Genomic DNA, 21,757 nt, shown 5'->3' with positions numbered 1-21,757 from the left:
GCCCAATTAGCCAAATAGGAATCAGATTGAATAGAACTCACCCAAAAGGAGAAAACAAACAGAACCTATCCAACTACTCTACAGCTTGGACCAGGCTGAGAGAGAATCTGGGCTAGCAATGGACAGGCACCGGTATTTATAGATTTCCTCTCAGCCTTGGACCAATCAGGCTGTGATAAAACCCACGTGTGACCATTCCCTCCTCCCATTCTGGAAAAAAACAAATGCCTTTTTTCACACCTCCCTAAATGTTAAAGGCAGGGGAATTACCACAGGCTTGCAAAACCTTTTTCGGAAGGAGAAAGGGGGCGGTGACTGTGCTCGAACTAACTGGAAAGAAATACGATCCAGCGGTGGGGGCGGCGGCGGGGGAGCCAAATACCCAGCTGCCTCCTTGTCACTTCCGTTTATCACGAAGAACAGGTGATAAAAAATAAAATAAAATCTGGGAATCGAGTTTATAGTGGGAAAACGAAAGTGAAAATGGTACACGGTCAGTCTAACTCGAAGAGTTTTGCCGCTATTCCACGATGGCGGAGGAAGGAACGATGTGTTCCTTTCCTTTGCTGGTGCAGGGAGCCTGGGGGAGCCTCGAGCCCCCCCAAAAAATTGAGAAACAAAATGCTCTGCTACTTCCAAAGCCGGAAAAAGTCGGGAGGTGGAGAATGCGAAATCCAGAAGCAAGGGGGGCAGATCTTGGTTTGCTTTGCCCAGGAGGAAGGTAAAGAAAGTGTCTTATTCTTCTTCGGTGGGCTTCATTGGGAATTTTTACCTCTCTTCTTTGCTTGTTTGCTGTAGGAGCGACAAACACTTTAAATAACGCTGTGAAAAGGAAGAGGGGGCTGGAATGCTAGTTTTCAGGATCACATTATTGGTTTTGCTGAGATAAATACGGTTGTTCTTCCTACTGCAAATTAAATTTGTAGTGGAAAAAGGTCACTATTTCCCCTCTTCACTTTCCACTTGTCTATCCCTTCCACTCTTCCAATCTCCAAAGCAGTTTGAAAATGTTATCTTCAGGCCTGCAAATTTTGGGACGCTGATAAAGATGACTACCCTTTGGCATTCAATAAACAGTTTTTAACTCCAGATCTGGAAGTACCATCCTCATCAAGCCTAATATTTAACTTTATTTATCATTTGGAAAATTGTTTAAAGCAATTAAACAAAATGCTAACCTTAAATTAAAAATGCACCTCTTGTACTGATGTAGGAAAACTAGGGAGTTAAAGGATTGCTGAACTAATCTAAATTAAGCATGATGACACAAAGGTTGCATTTGCTGCCTCTTTGTTTTTGGAAGTAGAAATGTTCTAAAGATCCCTGTAATGTATTTATTTTTGTGACACAGTGAGGCAAAGAGTTCTCTCCCAGAAGATCCATGAGCTTGACTTGGCAGGAAAAGGAACACTACAGCTGGAGGTCTCCCTGTATGAAACAACAGATCCAGCTAAAGATAATGCACCTAAGAAGGAAATAATTTCTAAAAAGGTAACATTAACCTCATAGATTTCATACCTTGAAAAAGAGATCAACTGACCTTCCAAGCAGTGCATTGGTATGCTAATGTTCCCCTCCCTTTTTTATTTTTAGGCTCTGGGAGAAGAAGGCCAAGCAAGTGAGATGGGTAAATCCAAGTTTTAAACATTAAGTCAATTTTACTTTGGCCTTTACCAAGGGGAATTTTGGAAATGGGAGCAGTTGCTGATGATATTTACATCATGATATTTACATCAGTTCTTGGTATTTACAGGCCAGCTCCATGACTGTATAAGGAGCAGATAATCTACCAGGGCAGGTGTTTTACAATGTTCTGGTGTTTGAAAAATATAGAAAAGAGCAAATGAGGTTCAAATTCTTAGTTTCGTTGTTTGGAGCTTGTTGGCATAAAGAAGAAAGCAAGAAAAGTAAGATTGAAGATTCATAATACTACGATAGTAAGAGAAAAGGAAGGTCCTTTCCCAAACAATGTATAGTTAACCTATAGACATTTTCTAGCTCCAAAGGTGTGTGCAGCCACTGGCTTCGGTTGCTTTAAAGGAGATTCAACAAATTCAGCATTTACTTTGGAGAATCACCGTGGATCGCTATAGATATAGCTTTTTAGTTGCCAGTAAACATGGGTAGAATTGAGTTCATGTCTCCTAAATCAGTACTATATCTGAATTGTCTTAAAGAGAAATCAGGAGAATTAAGGTGGGATGTTTGAAAAAGAATACCCTGGCATTTTAAAATAAAAAATAAAGGTAACTTCAGTAAAGTGAATACAATTTTAAAGTAGTGTGATATTATTAATTGTAATTCTGCCTTTTTAGATATAATTCAGGGTTGCAAACATACCTAATTCTCCTGCCCCCCCCTTTTCCCCCTAGAACAGCAATTCTGTGTGGTGGATAGGGCTTGGAAAAGTCTAAAGTCACCCAATCAGCTTTTATGCCTAAGAGATAGCTGGAACTTACAAGCTCAATCGGCTCTCTAATATATTTAAGTAACTTAAAAATATAATCCACACCAGGGTGGCTGAATCTTCTTTTTATTTTTTCCTTTTTGAAATTAGAAGTGAAACAAGACTGCCAAACAAAGAATGTTACCCTAACAAATGAGTCAACTGTGGAAGCTCCACATTCTGAGAGGGATATTCTTGACTATCCTCAAACATTTTCACAAGTAGTTCTTGAAAATGTTGAAGAAAATATTCACCTGGACACATTAACGCTATTGGTAGATAACATCAGTGCTCTTTCAGGAGATAGTACCTTCCATATTGAACAGATAAATGAGAAGAAGGCTGCAGTAGTAACCTTTCAGCAAAGCACTGGTAAGATATCTAAGCTCATTGTTCAAGATGTTTAATATTTGGAGGATCCTATGGTGTACTTTCCTACTCAAGTGTGCTTCTGATACATTGGACTGCAGTCCTTGTCACCCATAGTCACTTGTGGGTCACAAGAGTTTGAACCCCACGAATCTATGAGAGTGTTGATCAGGATTCTGATTCCTATATTAAAATAGCTGAAAGTTGAGGAGTACTGTATTTTTCGGAGTATAAGACGCACCTTTCTTCCTCAAAAAAGAGGCTGAAAATCTGGGTTCGTTTTATACACTGAATACAGCATTTCTTTGCCTTCTGAAACCCCACCCCCTTCACCAAAATGGCCGGGAATAGCCTCTAGGAAGCTTTTAGAAAGCTCCTGGGGGCTGCTCAATTTTGTCCTTCCCCCAGCCCCCAGGAGCACTCTATAGGTTTCCTAAAGGCTATCCATGCCCTTTTAAAAACAAAAAAAAACGCAATTTTTTTGCTCGTTTTTGGCTCCCTCCCCAGGAGCACTCTGCAAGCTCCCTAAAGGCTATTCTTGGGGGGGGGGGGAAACGGGTTCATTTTCACGGAAAACAGGCCGTTTTGGGGAGGTTTGCAAAGTGCAAAAACTTTTTTTTCGTCTCTTCAAAACCTTGGTGCGTCTTATACTCCAAAAAATATGGTACTTGTAATTGAAACTTTAAACACTTTGTGTTCACATATGTGCACAGAAATGGGAGGTACATATTTAAGAGTATCTGATTTCTATTTTTAGCAGCTGCAAATTTTCTTAGGCAGTGTTCCACGAACTGCAGATTCCAGCAGTATAGACTTACAGCCAGACTTTTTTAATTAACTCATGTAATCAGAGTGGAGAACATCCCAGCTGCAACATCCAGTGAATTCCTAACACTCTATTTTGAAAGTCCAAAACATGGAGGAGGACGGGTGTCTGATATTCAGATGTTACCCACCGAAGATTCAGCAATGGTTACATTTAGTGACTCTCAAGGTAATTTTCTATTTTTACACAAAAAGAGTTTGCTACTGCTTGGCTAGAAATAAAACAATGATGTGGGAGGTTTGGGCACATAACAGCATTGGGCTTGGTGTGTGCCTATCAGTAGAATTTTGAATGGCAGAATTAGCAGAGAAGATATAGCAACAGCAGCCCAAAATTGATTACAGGTGTTACGAACATTCCCTTAGCAAATGTTCAAAGTTGTGTGATCAGTGCCCCCTAGTGTTTCCAAACAAGGCCCAAAACTATGACTCTTGCAGTACCATGGCAGTTGTTCACCCTTACAAACAACTGCAGAGGGTCTGCAATATTCATCCTGAACATTATCAGCTAAAATGGAGCTTCCGAGTGGCCTCCCCTGGCCCATTGAAGGCTCAGATGAAGCTTCTGAGAGGTGGATGTGCCCCTCAGAAGCCCCATTCGGACATCCAAAGACCTCCCCTGGCCCATTACAGGCTGAAATGCAGGCTCCGGGGATGAATCTGACCCTCGGAAGCTCTATTTGGCTCTCTGTGGTGGTGGTGGGGATGCTTGATGTACCAACTTTTCAAAGCTCCAGAAGAGGCTGACCCATGTGGCAGACAAGCCACAATCTTTTATTCAGAAGCCCGTGAAGCTGTAAGAATGTGAGCTGTGAAGAAAAAAACTTTTCCTGTCTGAATAAAAGACCAGCTTCTCTGCCACGAGGCCCTGCAGGCTTTGGGCCCAGTCTGGCCAGTGTCCAGCAGCCTCCTGCCTGCTGCTGGCTAGTTCGAATGAGCAGCTTCAGGAAGAGTTGGCAGAACAAAGCACTGCATGGCCAATTTCTGGAAAAAATAAAAGATAAAGTGGACAGTGAACAAACTTGGTTATGGTTAACAACAGCTGCATTAAAGAAAGAAACAGAGTCACTAATCCTGGCTGCGCAAGAACAAGCTATCCGCACAAATGCCATTAAGGCCAAAATCGAAAAATCCTCTGATGATGCCAAATGCAGATTTTGCAAAGAAGCTGATGAAACTGTTGATCACATCCTCAGCTGCTGTAAAAAAATCACGCAGACTGATTATAAATTGTGGCACAATTCAGTAGCACAAATGATCCATTGGAATTTGTCCAAAAATTATAATATTAAAACAGCAACAAACTGGTGGGAACATCAGCCAGAAAAAGTCACCGAAAATCAGATGGTCAAGATCTTGTGGGATTTCCGTATACAAACGGACAAAATACTGGCGCATAATACACCAGACATCACACTGGTTGAGAAAAATAAGGTCACAATCATAGACATCGCAATACCAGGTGATAGCAGGGTTGCCGAGAAGGAACATGAAAAAATCGCAAAATACCAGGACTTAAAAATCGAAATTCAACAACTATGGCACAAACCAGCAATGGTTATTCCAGTGGTAATTGGCACACTGGGTGCTATTCCAAAAGCACTGGAATTACATTTAAAACAGTTAAAAATTGACAAAATCACCATCAGTCAAATGCAAAAAGCCGCACTGCTTGGATCTGCACGCATATTACGAAAATACGTTACGATGTCCTAGGCCCCTGGGTGGGGCCCGACTAGTAATTAATGCCAAATCCGGCGAAACAACTGGCCGCTGTGATACAATTCTGTTGTTGCGATAATAATAATAATCATCCATGGGAAATGGGGTGGGGAGGAGTAAGTGGAATCCGGGATGCTAGCAAAGCACACCCAATCTGTGGAGACCCAGCGGGGCAGGATGTGGGAGCAACTGTGGGAGCCCCAGGGGAGCATGAGGTATCTCAGTAGATTGGGGGAGACCTGCTCCAGCACTAGGCCCTGCATGCTGTTCCCCACTCTGAGATACCTCATGTGCATTTAATGACCTGCATGACCTCGATTAACAAATGCATTGGGGAAAGCAGGGAGTGATCATATTCATTTAACATGATTCAATCAAATGAATCCTTGAGTTACGAATGTAATTGACAGGCTCTATTACATTTGTAACTTGAGGATTATGTGTACAATAAATATCACTGCTCTAGAGGAGATCTGCATGGAGGAATGGGCCAACATACCAGCAACAGTGTGTGCCAACCTTGTGAAGACTTACAGAAAACGTTTGACTCTGTCATTGCCAACAAAGGATGTATAACACAGTATTGAGATGAACTTTTGATATTGACCAAATACTTATTTTCCACCATAATTTGTAAATAAATTCTTTCCAAATCAGACAATGTGATTGTCTGGATTTGTTTTCACATTTTGTCTCTCATAGTTGAGATCTACCTACGATGTCAATTACAGGCCTCGCTCATCTTTTTAAGTGGGAAAACTTGCACAATTGGTGGCTAACTAAATACTTTTTTGCCCCACTGTAAATGTAATGTATCATTTAGTGGACTATTTAATTATAATTTATTTGAAAATTATATAGTAAAATAACTGTGGGGGCAAGTTGCTGACTCAAATTGCTAAAAAATTTGTAAACTGCTTAGAGAGGGCTGAAAGTCCTATGAAGCGGTATATAAGTCTAATAAATAAATAAACTAAAAACAAATAATTCCATATCAGACATTTTAAAGCAATATGCTTATTTATTGAAGTGTGTGAGGGAACCCTAGCTCAATTATTTAGGTAACAAAATAAAAAATGAAATAACAGTTGGAAGGGATCTTGGCAGGCTCTATTACATTCTATTACATTCGTAACTCGAGGATTACTTATATTACACCACGGGACAAAGATTGGTGTTTGTGAGACAGGCGATGTGCATTTTGTTGGTCTCTACTCCATGAATGTTGTTTACAGAATAAAGAAATGGGCTTGAATTATGGAACATTAACTACGGAGATGGAATTGAAAGTTGTTTGCTGAAAGATATAAGAATATTATGTGAAAGTAGTGAGTTTGAGTGATACGTGGTGGAAATAAGTATAAATATTCACAGACTTAGATTAGTATCTTTATGGAGCCCTATCATGTTTTATTGCGGTGGTTATTTGTAAGTCTGGATTGTCAAGTTTTGTTTTATGTTTTTAACTTTTTAAATTCTATATTTGGATTTGTAAATTACCTAGGCAGCCATATGATATGAGTCACAGAGATGGGAGTTACAAGGAATTAGCAACCTTTCTCCCATACTGTTCCCATTCCCTGCTGAAGTCCCCAGTGGATCAAAGATCTCTCATTTGTTAAGGGACTGTTTTTTCCCTGTGTAATAGTATAATAGGTCAAATAATACTCTGTAATATACATTCCTAGCTCTTAGGCAGTTAATCTTGTAATACATAAAATCATCTTGGAAGTAATTTTAACGTCTCTTTGATTCCAGACGGATGTTATCGTAAGCACTATTGGTGAAGACCTAAAGTTTGATATAGGCCCACTTTCAAAAGCTTTGCTGCAGAAGGCTGGAGTTGAGCTTCAACTTGAGTTTCATCAAATGGTCCAAGATCAAGGAGCCCAAGGCAGTTGTCTAATTCCAACCCACGGGCATAATCTTGCCTGCCTTTTCTTGTTCCACGTCATAGTTCCCCAGTGGGATGCAGGAAAAGGGAATGCAACCAAGGTACTGGTTTATTTTGCTTCCTTGTTTGCTGTAATTGCCATGGAATGTAATGTTCAGGAGTAAAAAAGAAGGAATATTTGTTTATAATCTTATGAGATTAACAATTCAGGTTAAAGAATAACCGGGAACTGATATTTCCTTTTATGCTCTTTATGCATGCTCAAGGCAGTTTCTTGAGCTTTGCCAATACCTGGGTATTTTCAATGGCCCTGCTATACGGTTTTGGTTTTAACATCAGTTTTTGTTTTTTAGTTTGTACTAAAGTTACAAAGTATGTATGCTAAATTGTCCACCTCATCCCTAAGTACTTTATATGTGACGATAAGCTAAGAATTTCAGCGATTAAAATGCACTTAAATGTTTGGCTTATCTGCAGATGGGTTTATTTATTCTATAAGGATATACGTAAGATCATAGTTTTTAAATTACCTCTATATACTTGTGTATATACTTGTGAATTAAGCCGATATAAGAGCTGACTCTTGAATTTTAAAATATCATGACAAATTGGTAACAGTTTATCCATTGGTGGTATATTTTCCATCATACTTTGGTTAGAAATTTTGAGGATTGGCTTATCTGTTGATGGACTGATATAATATACATTATGACTTTTAATTTAAAAAAGGAGACATTTCTTTGTAATCCATTCTTCAATGCCAGAGCTATAGTTTTGATGCAATTGAATATGCTGAATTGATGTAGTTGGATATATCTCTGTATGTTTTTCATATCCCTGTCTTTATGCGTGAATGAAGTTGATCTGTGCACACCTCTTGTCTGTTCTGGCTCCTAAATTAAGTCTTGTGTTAATATTGGTTCTTTTAAAGCGTAATGGTGAAATATTGCTTTATATTTTACAGATACTGAAAAGTATTATGAGAAATTGTCTGGAGAGGGCCAAAATGTTGTCATTAAAGTCTATCTCATTCCCAGCCATTGGGACTGGAGGTTTTAATTTTCCAAATTATGAGGTGGCCAAATGTATGTTTCAGGAAATACTTACATTCAGTAGAAAGAAGAATTTCAAGTCCCTTGAAAATGTTCATGTTCTCTTACATCCAAAAGATAAAAAAAATATAAAGGTAATGTTACTTTTCTTCCAAATAAGAAACTGCCCTTTGTTTTTACGAAACCTCAAACTTTAATTTGCAAAAATAATTATAAGTTTCCAGTTATTACAAAAACAGCAGGAGCAAAGCTGGACTTTTGGATGGACATCTACTTCCCAGATACATTCAAAGGTGGCTCACTTGTCCTTTGAAGCTACAATGTGATTTGCTTGATTTTAACTAAATTAATTCTTCATTTGTTTTTATCCCACCTTTACTATTTTTACAAATAACTTAAGGCGATGAATAACCAACAAGCCTTACTTATCCTATCTTCCCCACAAAAACAACCCTGTGAAGTTGGTTGGGCTGAGAGAGAGTAACTGGTCCAAAATTTCACGGCTAAGATGGGACTTGAACTCAAGGTCTCCTGGTTTCTAGCCATTACACCAAATTGACACTCTTACCAAACTTAATGCTTTGTTTTGTTAGGATTTGTGGCATAGTATGTTCAAATCCAGCCAGATGCTCATTAACCATGTTTAAATATTCTATGGAATAATGTACATATGACTCTCATTGTATTTGGCAGTATCTTCCAATCAATCATCTCTTCTTCTCAAAGATGAGCATCAGTGATGTCTTTCAGGACAGTCAAAGCAAATAGTTTTATCCAGAGCCTCATGGGTTTTTTGGGGGGTGTAGCAATTTTGCCCTAATGTTAGTAAATTTTAGTAAAAGCGCTTAACAGCTTCCTGGCTTCCTCCTATTCTGACAGTGATTATATTTTATTGAAGATGTTAGATCCACCTATTTTTAGTAGAAACCCTCATTGTACGCCATCCAATGACACTGTCCCTCAGGATCCCCAAATTTGCAAGTTCACTATCCTGAGTGCCATTATAGAAATGTTACAAGAATTAGGCTTTCATGCCTAAGTTGGAACTTGAACTCATAGTCTCCCACTTTGTAGTCTGGTACCTTAACCACTAGACCAAACTTGTGATGCACAAAGTAGAGTAGAATAACTTGTTCAGCAAATCCTTGATTGTAATGTTTACCTGTTAAGTGTTATTTCAGCATATGAATGAGCCATGTTTTTTTCTCCAACAAATGTCCTCTTCCACACTGGGCAAAGAATTGTTCCAGTATGGCATATGCAGTTTCAGTGGCCCTTTTGGGGACATCTCTATTAACATTTTGGAAACATTTGCTAGATCTTGATCATAGATCTTCTAATTTCACCCTTTGGTGGTCATGGAAAAAACAGCAGAGTTCCGTAGCATCTTAGATGTTCCAGGTGCCACTTTTAAGAGTAGCATTTCCCAGATGTGCAGACCTTATTTCCCTTGGATACAGACTAAAAAAACTGAAGTTTTTTTAACTTTGAAATAGGTATTTATATCTTTTACAAATAATAGGAGGACAATGCTCAGTCCAAGGATATCAGTGCTATAACTGAATCATAGTGTTTCTTTTTTCAGTCACAGGTTCCTTCAGATCCTTTTCTACCTCAGCTTTAGGAAGTAATGAAATGCAGTTTGGATCCATTACCTTCCAGTCAGTGACTGGAAATATTGTCATGGAAAAGACAGATGTCATTGTGAATGTGACCAATGAAAACTTTTCATCCAAAGCAGGTACTGAATTTCAAATGAACATCTTCTGAACATTCTAATAAGCTAAGTGCTCATTCTTGGCAAGACAAAAAGCTATTTTGATATGCAAAAGTCTGTTTGCATGTATGTGAATGAATGAGAGCGAGAGATGAAGATTCATTGATTTAAAACTATTTTCACAGACAGTATTTCAGAGTATTGTGGCTCGATTCTGTTGGATATATCAATGCAGTATCTAACTCAATCCCCACCTCACAAATTCTTAGGAATTTTCTTTCTATGAAATGTTTGTAAGCAAGCAAAGGTTGTGTTTTAAGTTCACTTTTTACATTCATACATACTCCCCCATTTTTTCATTTCTTTACAGGTGTCTCCAAAGCAATTTTGGAAGCTGCTGGACCTGAAATTGAAGCAGAATGTGCAAGACTTGGTAAGGTGCAACAAGAGATTTCATTGGGTTAGGTAACAGAGGAATTGGGGAATTTCAATTGCCAAATATAGTTTGTATGCTATTTTCTTGAGGTACAAATCTTTTTATTTCCATTTCATTCTATACAATCACATGTTAATGTGCAACCGAGGCATATAACATTGAGTAATAAACACAGCCCTCGCTTTTATAGAGAATGCCCCCTACAATACAAACCCAATATACCGCCTTAGCCCACCATACACCCTCTTTCATCCCCCTCCAACTTTCATTCTTCCTTCTCTCATACCCCTCTACACCTACTTCCCCTCCCCCTCTATCTAACCCTATCACTCCCTCTCTTAATCCATTCCCTCCCTTCCTTCTCCTCCTCCTCTCTCTCACTCTCTCTACTCTCCTTCTTCTTTCATTCAGCTCCTCCCTTCGGTATCTCTTACTTTCCGATATATTCAGTTTGTTCTGTTTTGACACTAACATTAATAAAAACCACAGTATACAAGTGCAATCATGCTTTAAAATTTAACACATATTATATTTCCCCCCTCCCCCCCTCCCCCTAGATCCCCGCCTCCCTTCCCTCCCCCCGACTTCCCAGAGCCCATACATGGTATAACTTTTGACAATCACAGTCTAAAATATCTCTACATTGAACTCAGCTTCTTGCTGTTACCCAAATTTTTAACAATTTACGTTATTACTAATTTTAAGCATAAGCTATCTGGAATTTCCTAGTCCCGTATTTGCTTTGTATATAATCAACCCATTTTTTCCAGTCTCGTTTATACTTCTCATTTGAATGTTCTTTAAGATATGCTGAAATTTTCGCCATTTCGGTTAAGTTTGTAACCTTTAAAGTCCATTCTTGAATTGTAGGCAGGTCTTTCTTCTTCCAGTATTGCGCCACCAAAAGTCTTGCTGCCGTTATTAAGTACAGAACCGAATTAATCTCTACTGCTACGAAGTCAGTACATATACCTAGTAAAAACAGTTTGGGAGTGAATTTTATCCTTTTTTTGAAGATATTTTGCAGGATCCACCAAATTTTTATCCAAAATGCCTTAACATTACGACATGTCCACCATATATGAAAATATGTAGCATCGAAAGAACCACATCTCCAACATTTAGGCTGAACATTTGAATACATAGAAGCAAGCTTTTTGGGATCTAAGTGCCATCTATAAAACATCTTATAAAAATTTTCTCTCAAATTTTGTGCTTGTGTAAATTTTACATTTCTTACCCATATTTTTTCCCATGTGTCCAACATTATAGGTTCTTCAATATTCTGAGCCCATTTTATCATACAATCTTTAACCATTTCGGTTTCTGAGTCCATCTGTACTAATACATTATATATCCTCTTTATGTGCATTAAACTTTGATCTCTTATTTGTTTAAACAAGTTATCCTCAGCTATTACAAAACCTATTTTTTGGTCTATTTTCCACCTGGCCTGTAATTGGCCATACTGAAACCACGTTTGAACTACCTTCTCTTTTTTAAGTACCTCTAAGGATTTTAATTGCAGCACCCCTCTTTCTGTATTAAGAAGTTGTCTATAAGTGGTTCTATCGTGTTTTTGTTCTATATTCATATTTTCAATTGCATGTCTAGGAATTGCCCACATGGGCAATTTGTCATTTAGTTTATGTTGATATTTTTTCCAAACCCGCAATAAGGCATTTCTTAAAATATGATTTTTGAAATTCTTATCCAGTTTTTTGTTGAATAACAAGTAAGCATGCCAACCATATACCAAATCATGTCCCTCAATATTCAATATTCTGTCATTGGTTAAATGGATCCAATCACTAATTGCAGATAAAGCCACTGCATCATAATATAATTTTAAATTTGGTAATTTCAATCCTCCTCTTTCACGTACATCTTGCATTATTTTCATCTTAACCCTCGGCTTCTTTCCTGCCCATACAAATTTGTTGATACCCTTCTGCCATTCTAAAAGGTTCGCATCTCTTTTAAGTATTGGTAACATTTGAAACAAAAATAAAAATTTTGGTAAAATATTCATTTTCACTGCCGCTATCCTTCCCAACAAAGATAAATGCAGTTTCTCCCACCTTTTCATCTCCATTTGTATACTATGCCAGAGTGGTTCATAATTATGCTTGTATAATTTCCCATTTGAAGTTAAAATATTAACTCCAAGATATTTGACTTTTTTAACAACCTCACATCCTAACATCACTCCCAATTCTTCCTTCTGTTTGGTATTCATATTCATTGCTAATATTTTGGTTTTTCCTAAATTAATTTTAAATCCAGAGACTTGACCATATTGATTAATCGTATTCATTAAAACCTTACTGGATTCCTGCGGTTGTTTCAATATTATAACCAAGTCGTCCGCAAAAGCGCGGACTCTGTATTCTTGCTGTCTGATCTTGATCCCTTTTAAAGCATCCAAAGCCCGTATCTTATTCAGCAATACTTCCAAAGTTATAATAAACAATAGTGGGGACAAAGGACAACCCTGTCTTGTACCTTTTTCTATTTGAAAGGAATCTGTTAAACTTCCATTAACTATAATTTGGGCTTTTTGCTGCTGATATATTGCACCAATTGACCTTAAAAAGCCATCTCCTATCTGCATTTTTTGCAGTATCTTCAACAAGAATTGCCAATTGACTCGATCAAAGGCTTTCTCAGCGTCCAAAAATATGAATGCGGCAGGGATTTGATTATTCTTTCCCAAGTATTCTAATGCATTAATAATTAACCTAACATTGCTCTTCATCTGTCTACCCTGTATAAAACCTGTTTGGTCAGTATGTATCAGTTGTTGGATAACCACCATTAACCTATTTGCTAATATTTTAGTAAAAATTTTATAATCTACATTAAGTAGTGAAATAGGTCTATAATTTTTCGGCTGAGTAAGATCTTGGTCTTCTTTGGGTATCAACGATATAAACGCTGTCTTCCATGAGGGGGGCACTTTACCTTCCGATTGAATTTTATTAAATAATTCTCTAAGAGGTTCTACCATTTCTAACTGTAAGTTTTTATAATAAACGGCTGTTAAGCCATCTGTACCTGGTGCTTTCCCTAGCTTTAATTGTTTGATTACCTGCAGGATTTCCCCAGAGGTTATTGGTTGGTTCAACCTATACCTATGTTCTTCGCTAACTAGGGGGATTTTCTCTTTATCTAAGTATTTATTTATATCTAAGTCCCTAATTTTGTCCCCTTTATACAACTCTGTAAAAAATTCTCGAAATCCCTTTTGGATCTCTTCCTGCTGAAACACTTCCTTCCCTCTGTAACACAATTTGGATACATTTCGAATTTTCCTTTTTTTCCTGATCTGATAAGCCAACCATCTACCGGGTTTATTTGCATTACAGAAAGTATTATGTTTAGCATATAATAAACTGGTGGCTACCTGGTCAGAAATCAGCATATCAAATTGAGATTTTAATATGGAAATTGCTTCTTTAGTCTTTGTATCACCTGGGTTCAATATTAATTCCTGCTCTTTCCCTTTAATTTCCTCTTCCAATTCTTTACGTTTTTGCCCTTGTTTATGTCTATGTATTTTATTTATATTTATCAATACTCCTCTCATATAGGCTTTGCTTGCATCCCATACATATTCCATAGGTGTACCCTTATTCATGTTAAAAACAAAGTATTCAGATAACAATTTTTTACAATCATTAACATACTTTTCATATCTGAATAAATTTTCATTCAGCCTCCAGGACCTTGTAGCCTGAACTACCCTTCCCAGCTCCATCCAAACTGGGTTATGATCCGAAAGGGCTCTGGCCGTAATCTTTGTCTTCTTCACCCTAGAAAGTAAATCATTAGTAATTAATATAAAGTCGATCCTTGAAAAAGATTGATGTCTGTCGGAGAAGAAGGTAAAGTCATATTCTTCTGCATGCCTTTCACGCCAAACGTCTCGCAGTTCGAAGTCGTCTATCATGTCAAAAAAGGATTTGGGTAGTTTGGCTCGGAATTTAGTATTCGGGCGAGATGTCTTCTTATCTCTTTTGGTGTCAATCACGCCATTCCAATCACCCAGTAGTATGCACGACTTAAAGTCCCACTGTACTAATTTAGCATGGAGATTTCTATAAAATCCATCTTGTTGTTGATTAGGAGCATAGATTCCCAAAAGCAGTGTCTTTTTCCCTTCTAAGATTAAATCTAATGCGATATATCTTCCAAAGGGATCTGCTTCGATTAACTCAGCTTTAATGTCTTTCCTTAAGTATACTACTATACCATTTTTTTTTTTCCGTAGCAGAGGTCACAAAGTGTTGACCAAGTTTGGGATTGGACAGATATTTTTGATCGGTTATTTTGATATGAGTTTCCTGCAAACAAATTATATCATTCTTAGATTGTTTAAGATAATGAAATATTTTCTTTCTCTTCTGTGGAGAGTTCAGTCCATTAACATTCCATGTCAGAATCTTAGTTGTCATTTTTGGTTGCCTGAAGCTTTTTTAGAGCCTCCCGCATGGCCTGTCTCACCTTGGGTCTAGCTCCTCCCACAGCTTCTGAGCTTGTTGCTGTAGCTCCTTGGTCAATGGCCAAAAATTGTAAAGATTGTTGCGTTATGGCTTGTTTTTCTGTTTGTCTGGTGGTCATATGGTTAGATCTTTGTTCCTTAACCCCTTGCCCTTCTGGGAGGGGGAGATGATACGTTTTGTCTGGTGATTGTGTAGTTTGCTGTTTCTCTTGTCCTGCTTGTGGTTTTTCTCCATATCCCGATGGTTCAGGGTGCCCCACTTTCAAAATCTTATGATAGAAATCTCGAGCTTTCCATACAGAGTTGAGACGATATCTTTGCTTATCAAATGTAACTATGATGCCAAACGGGGCATCCCATCTGTACTGTATCTGGCGCTTTCTGAGCTCTTCCACCAAAAAAGCATAATCTCTTCTGGCTCTTAGCATTTGAGGTGGTATCTCTTTCAAAACCATCAAATCCTGTCCGCCAATTTGAAGCTTGGTATTGTAGGACTCTTGTAATATCTTATTTCTGGATTCTCTTGTAACAAAATATATTACCACGTCTCGGGGGAGTTGCTTTTGTTTTGCCGCCCAGGAGTTGACGCAAAAAATTTTATCAATCTGCCAATCAAGATTGGATCCCGGTCTTCCCACCAGACAGTCAAAGGCCTCAGAAAACATCTGCTTTAAGTTCTCCTGTCTCTCTTCACGCAGCCCCCTAACTCTTAATGCAAGTTCCATCTGGTTATACTGTATCATAATCATTTGTTTTTCAGCATTTTCAACTTTTCGTTCCACCTCTTCGGTTTTAGATGTCAAATTAATTTTGGCTTCATTGAGAGTTTCTAAGTTCTCTTCCATTCCAGAAATATATTCTGTAAGTACGTTTACGATTCCCAACATATCATCATTTATTTTGGTAATCTTGGTATCAAATTTATCATATGAGACTTTTATCTCATTGCTTATCTCTTTCCTTATTTCTTCTCTGAACTCTCTAAGAGCTTCCAAATTCTGTTCCCTTGATTCTCTAAACATTTCCAACAAAAATTCTTTTGTTACAATATCTCCACTAGGGGGCATAGAAGGTGGGGGCTGTGACTTTGTGCCAGGTATGGGAGAAGCAGATTTAGGAGGTAATTTCGCAGGATTCGACTTTGAAGCCATAATATCTTTGCTTCAAGCACTTAACAAATCACTATGCCAAGAAGAGAAAAAAAAATTCTCCCTTTTTTGCCAAGAATTTTACGGAGGATTTCAAAGAGCTGGCATTACGCCAAAATAGTTCAACAAAACAAAACAAAAAACAGAGAAAAGCCCTGTTCGGAATGTCTCTGGGTCAACAAAGGGCCTTTGAAAACTTTTAATTAGATAAGGAAGTCTCTTCAAAGGGAATAATTAGAAAAGCTGATTAGAAAAGCTGCCGGAATGTATCATCATTGCAAATACAAAGGCTGGAGAATCGCCATCTTTAAAAAAAAAAAAAAATTGACACTGAAGCTTGAGTTTCTAAAAAAACAGACGTAAAGTTCTCAAATATGAGCTCTGCTTGTATTAATTTCATAAGAAAAAAAATAATTTCATTAATTTGTCCTAAGGGGGGGTCTTGGCCTTGTGCCGTTAATACAGCAGAGAAATCTGGCCGGAGATGACTCAGCTTAAAAAAAACAACCCCCCCCCTCGTTTGCAGCAGAAAAAAAAAGCCACAAACTGCAAGGAAAAGTTCTTACCAGCTGAGACGCTCACTACAATCTTCTTATCTGAAGTTTGAGTTATCTAAAGGGTGTTTAATTAGATAACGAACCAGAAATCTGGGAGCGGCTCAATTAAGCCGCTGCCGACGGCTAAGTTCCTCCCCGGAAGCCCCAGGTTAGGATGTGGCTAACTCCCCCCCCCCTAGGTATTTACAAAGGTTTTTCGATCTGGGATTGAAGATATTCTCAAGGTTGTGCCACCTGGCAATGAAGAAATGGCAGGTAATGGGTGGGCTCAGTTGGGAAGACCCATTTGGAAGAGGGCTGTGGAAGTGGCAGGTGAGCGCTTGCTGCCTCTCACATGTAATCATTCCCTCGCCCTCCCCCCTTTTGCCAGTCGCCAAAGCCGGAAATGTTGGGGGAATCTCTGTTTTAGACTTTCTTTCAGAATGCCCATAACCACATATGCGAAGCCATAGCATGATATGTTTGCTCTTGGTAGTTAATGCAGTGTACAAATACAGCTACTGTTGTGAATCGTAGCTTAGTATGGTTTATTTGTTTGCATCCTGCCTTTATTATTTTTACAAATAATGTAAGAAGGTGAACTCCTCTTCTTCTTTTCTTGAGTGACTGGCCCCAAATCACCCAGCTGGCTTTCATGCCTAAGTTGGAACTTGAACTCATAGTCTCCCACTTTGTAGTCTGGTACCTTAACCACTAGACCAAACTTGTGATGCACAAAGTAGAGTAGAATAACTTGTTCAGCAAATCCTTGATTGTAATGTTTACCTGTTAAGTGTTATTTCAGCATATGAATGAGCCATGTTTTTTTCTCCAACAAATGTCCTCTTCCACACTGGGCAAAGAATTGTTCCAGTATGGCATATGCAGTTTCAGTGGCCCTTTTGGGGACATCTCTATTAACATTTTGGAAACATTTGCTAGATCTTGATCATAGATCTTCTAATTTCACCCTTTGGTGGTCATGGAAAAAACAGCAGAGTTCCGTAGCATCTTAGATGTTCCAGGTGCCACTTTTAAGAGTAGCATTTCCCAGATGTGCAGACCTTATTTCCCTTGGATACAGACTAAAAAAACTGAAGTTTTTAAACTTTGAAATAGGTATTTATATCTTTTACAAATAATAGGAGGACAATGCTCAGTCCAAGGATATCAGTGCTATAACTGAATCATAGTGTTTCTTTTTTCAGTCACAGGTTCCTTCAGATCCTTTTCTACCTCAGCTTTAGGAAGTAATGAAATGCAGTTTGGATCCATTACCTTCCAGTCAGTGACTGGAAATATTGTCATGGAAAAGACAGATGTCATTGTGAATGTGACCAATGAAAACTTTTCATCCAAAGCAGGTACTGAATTTCAAATGAACATCTTCTGAACATTCTAATAAGCTAAGTGCTCATTCTTGGCAAGACAAAAAGCTATTTTGATATGCAAAAGTCTGTTTGCATGTATGTGAATGAATGAGAGCGAGAAATGAAGATTCATTGATTTAAAACTATTTTCACAGACAGTATTTCAGAGTATTGTGGCTCGATTCTGTTGGATATATCAATGCAGTATCTAACTCAATCCCCACCTCACAAATTCTTAGGAATTTTCTTTCTATGAAATGTTTGTAAGCAAGCAAAGTGTCACGCCCCACTCCACTCCATAATTAGGAAAGAAGACTAAGAGACTCCATAGGTTGGAAATCCAAAGTACTTTTACTAATTATAAATGGTAAGTGAGCAGTAGTGAAGCAAAATCTGAATAATATGGCGCGAAAGCAATTGATATATAGGAAAGCCCGTTCCCCTCCCCTTAGGATCAAAGCTCCAGTCCAATCATAAGTCCTTCAAATGTCAGGTGTGAGATAACTTCAAAAAGACAGGCCGAAGATGGAATGTGTAGGCCGTTGATGCAGGCGGGAAACACGTACGCATGCGCAATCCCAACGACTGGTACATCCTAGAACATTCCTCCAGCACATCAATTAAATCCCTCCCACATACACGCCCCCCCCCCTTCCCGTTTCATGGCAGCTGAAGCAACAGCAAAGCAGAAGCTGACATCCGGCCGTCCCCCGGAAAAAGGCTGTCAGGCCTGGAAGAAAAAAAAAACAAACAAAACAGACAAATAACAAAACAAATGAAAGAGGGAGGGGAGAAGAGTCAAGGCTTGTCGGGATAAGAAGCATAAAATTTCTGGAGTAAGCGGGGGGCACGAACGTGGGACTTATCAACCCATTCCGTGTGGGAGGGGGGAAAATGTTTCCAAGCCACAAGGTATTGGATGCGATTACGGTGCCTACGGGAATCAAGAATGTCACGAACTTCAAAATGATGTTCTCCATCAACAAGTAACGGAGCAGGTGGAGGGTCATCGGTGGGCCGTAGGTTGGACACCCGAACTGGTTTGATGAGGTTGATGTGGAACACTGGGTGGATACGGTTGAGATGTTTGGGTAATTGCAAACGAACAGAAACAGGATTGATAACCTTCACAATGGGGAAAGGGCCAACATACTTGGGTCCCAATTTCTTAGATTTTTGTGTAGTATGCAAGAATTTCGTGGACAAAAACACTAAATCTCCAACGTGGTACTCATAGGGCTGAGAGCGTTTCTTATCAGCTTGCTTCTTATGAGCCTTATGGGCAGCGTCCAAGGTGGAAAGAGTCAGGGGCCAAAGGCGACTGAGACGTTCACTCCAGTCTGCAACGGAAGGAACCTGAGGCTGGGCCGTAGGCAGTTCGGGAATAGGAACAAAATCCTGGCCGTAAACGACCCGGAAAGCGGTGAAACCCGTGCTGGAGTGAACCGAATTGTTATAGGCTACTTCAGCATGTGGTAACAAGTCAACCCAATCGTCCTGTTGATAATTGATGAAACAACGTAAATATTGTTCAAGGACGGAATTAGTACGTTCACAGCCGCCATTAGTCTGAGGATGGTAGGCGGAGCTAAGGCCTTGGGCGGAACCAATGTGAGCGAGGAACTCCTTCCAAAATTTAGATGTGAATTGGACTCCACGATCGGAGATAATACGGTCGGGAACCCCATGTAATCGGTAAATGTGGGAAAGGAATAGTTTAGCCAACGCCTTAGCGGAAGGAATTTTGTGGCAAGGCACGAAATGAACTTGCTTGGAAAACAAATCAGTGACCACCCAGATGACGGTGTGCCCCTGGCTCTCGGGAAGCTCAACAATAAAGTCCATAGAAATCTCCTTCCAAGGGGCAACCGGGCGGGCGACGGACTGTAGAAGTCCCTGCGGTTTTCCCGGCGGCTTTTTGGCGGTAGCGCAAACCGGGCAACTGGCCACGTAAAGTTCAATGTCCTTTTTTAAAGAGGGCCACCAGAATTGTCTCTTTACGAGGTGCAAAGTTTTTACGAACCCAAAATGACCCGCCATCCTGGAGTCATGAGCGCGACGAAGGACGACAAGTCGTAGGGAAGCGGGGATGTATAATTTAGCACCAATCCATGGAAGATCGTCCCTCATGGTGCACTCGTCCCGATGGGCCAGGAACCAGTCGTCTTGAGGAAGAGCCGCTTTGAGGTCAGAAAGTAGATCGTGAGGCACTTCCTTTTGAGCTTTGGTCTGTTGACGTGTGAGTACCAGAGCTGCCAAGAGCGGTTGGACGATACTCAGTTTGGAACAATTATACTGAGGTAACCGGGACAAAGCATCGGCCATGAAGTTCTTCCCGCCCGGGATATACTTTAGAGTGAAATTGAAACGGTTAAAATATTGTGCCCAACGCATCTGTTTGGGGGAGAGGCGACGAGGTGTGCGCAACGCTTCCAAGTTCTTGTGGTCAGTCCACACCTCAAATGGGTGTTTAGAGCCTTCGAGGAAATGGCGCCAAGTAGCGAGGGCCCAACGGACCGCAAAAGCCTCTTTCTCCCAAACCGCCCAGCGCCGCTCCGTGTCAGTGAGTTTACGTGAGGTGTACGCGCAAGGCTGTAAGTTACCTTGGTCATTGGCTTGTAGCAGAACGGCCCCAACGGCGACATCACTGGCATCAGCCTGGACGACGAACGGCTGGTTGAGATCAGGATGTTTAAGAACTGGTTCAGCGGCAAAAAGGCGTTTAAGCTTTTCGAATGCCGCCTGGCATTCCATGGTCCAGTCCAAAGGCTTATTGGGTTTAGGCTTCGGGTCGCCTTTAGTCTTGAGCAAATTAGTAATAGGGAGAGCAATGTTGGCAAAAGAGGGAATAAATTGACGGTAGAAATTAGCGAAACCCAAAAATTTTTGCAATTGTTTATGAGTTTTGGGTGCGTCCCATTCAGTGACCGCCTTCACTTTTTCAGGGTCCATTTCAACGCCATCAGAGGAGATACGGTAGCCCAGATAGTCAATAGTCGTTTGGTGAAACTCGCACTTAGACAATTTGGCATACAGGTTGGCAGCACGGAGTTTTTTCAAAACAGTGCGCACGAGATTGACGTGGTGGTCGTAAGAGCGGGTATAAATGAGGATATCGTCCAGATATACGATAACGCCCTTATAGAGATGATCGTGCAGGATCTCATTAATAAATTGCATGAACACAGCAGGAGCCCCCTGTAGGCCAAAAGGCATAACGCGGAACTGGAAACAACCAAGAGGGCAGTTGAATGCGGTCTTCCATTCGTCCCCTTCCTTAATGCGTACTCTATAGTAAGCTTCTCGCAGGTCCAATTTTGTGAAGATGCGGCCCTTCCCCAGTTGCGCCAACAAGTCCTTCATCAATGGGAGTGGGTAGAGGTTTTGAGTACAGATCGCGTTAAGGTTGCGAAAATCACAGCATAAACGAAGAGACCCATCTTTCTTTTCACGAAACAGTACAGGGGCAGCCACTTTGGGTCGGGCCGGTTCAATGAAACCACGTTTCAAATTTTTGTCAATGAAAGAACGCATCTCCTCCATTTCCCTGGGTGACATGGAGTAAATGCGGGGTTTTGGGAGTTTGACCCCGGGCAAAATGTCAATGGAGCAATCAGTAGGCCTGTGGGGGGGTAGAATGTCCGAAGATTGCTCGCTGAAGACGTCCTTAAGATCCAAATATTCTTTCGGGATTTTGTCCTCTCCTGCAATCCTCTCCTGCCCTCTAGCGGCGACTTC

The 21,757-nt window shown here is 39.8% G+C and overlaps 1 protein-coding gene across 1 annotated transcript in view; it reads left to right on the top strand.

Moving 5' to 3' along the window:
* The first annotated feature begins 392 nt into the window (after nucleotides 1-392).
* Nucleotides 393-21,757, top strand: part of LOC116502925 (protein mono-ADP-ribosyltransferase PARP14-like) — a 42,123-nt gene continuing 20,758 nt past the window's right edge. Inside the window, 11 exon segments of the mRNA XM_032208950.1 lie at nucleotides 393-590; nucleotides 592-721; nucleotides 1,352-1,491; nucleotides 1,594-1,627; nucleotides 2,558-2,851; nucleotides 3,573-3,853; nucleotides 7,115-7,357; nucleotides 8,221-8,503; nucleotides 9,879-10,049; nucleotides 10,396-10,458; nucleotides 17,858-18,013. Of these exon segments, the coding sequence (XP_032064841.1) occupies nucleotides 531-590; nucleotides 592-721; nucleotides 1,352-1,491; nucleotides 1,594-1,627; nucleotides 2,558-2,851; nucleotides 3,573-3,853; nucleotides 7,115-7,357; nucleotides 8,221-8,503; nucleotides 9,879-10,049; nucleotides 10,396-10,458; nucleotides 17,858-18,013 (1,855 nt within the window). The 5' untranslated portion in view covers nucleotides 393-530.

This window comes from Thamnophis elegans, chromosome 1 (genome assembly GCF_009769535.1).
Source record: "Thamnophis elegans isolate rThaEle1 chromosome 1, rThaEle1.pri, whole genome shotgun sequence".
NCBI classification, from domain to species: Eukaryota; Metazoa; Chordata; class Lepidosauria; order Squamata; family Colubridae; genus Thamnophis; species Thamnophis elegans.
The sequence above is the reverse complement of the archived record's forward strand: the minus strand, read 5'-3'. Positions and strand labels throughout refer to the sequence as shown.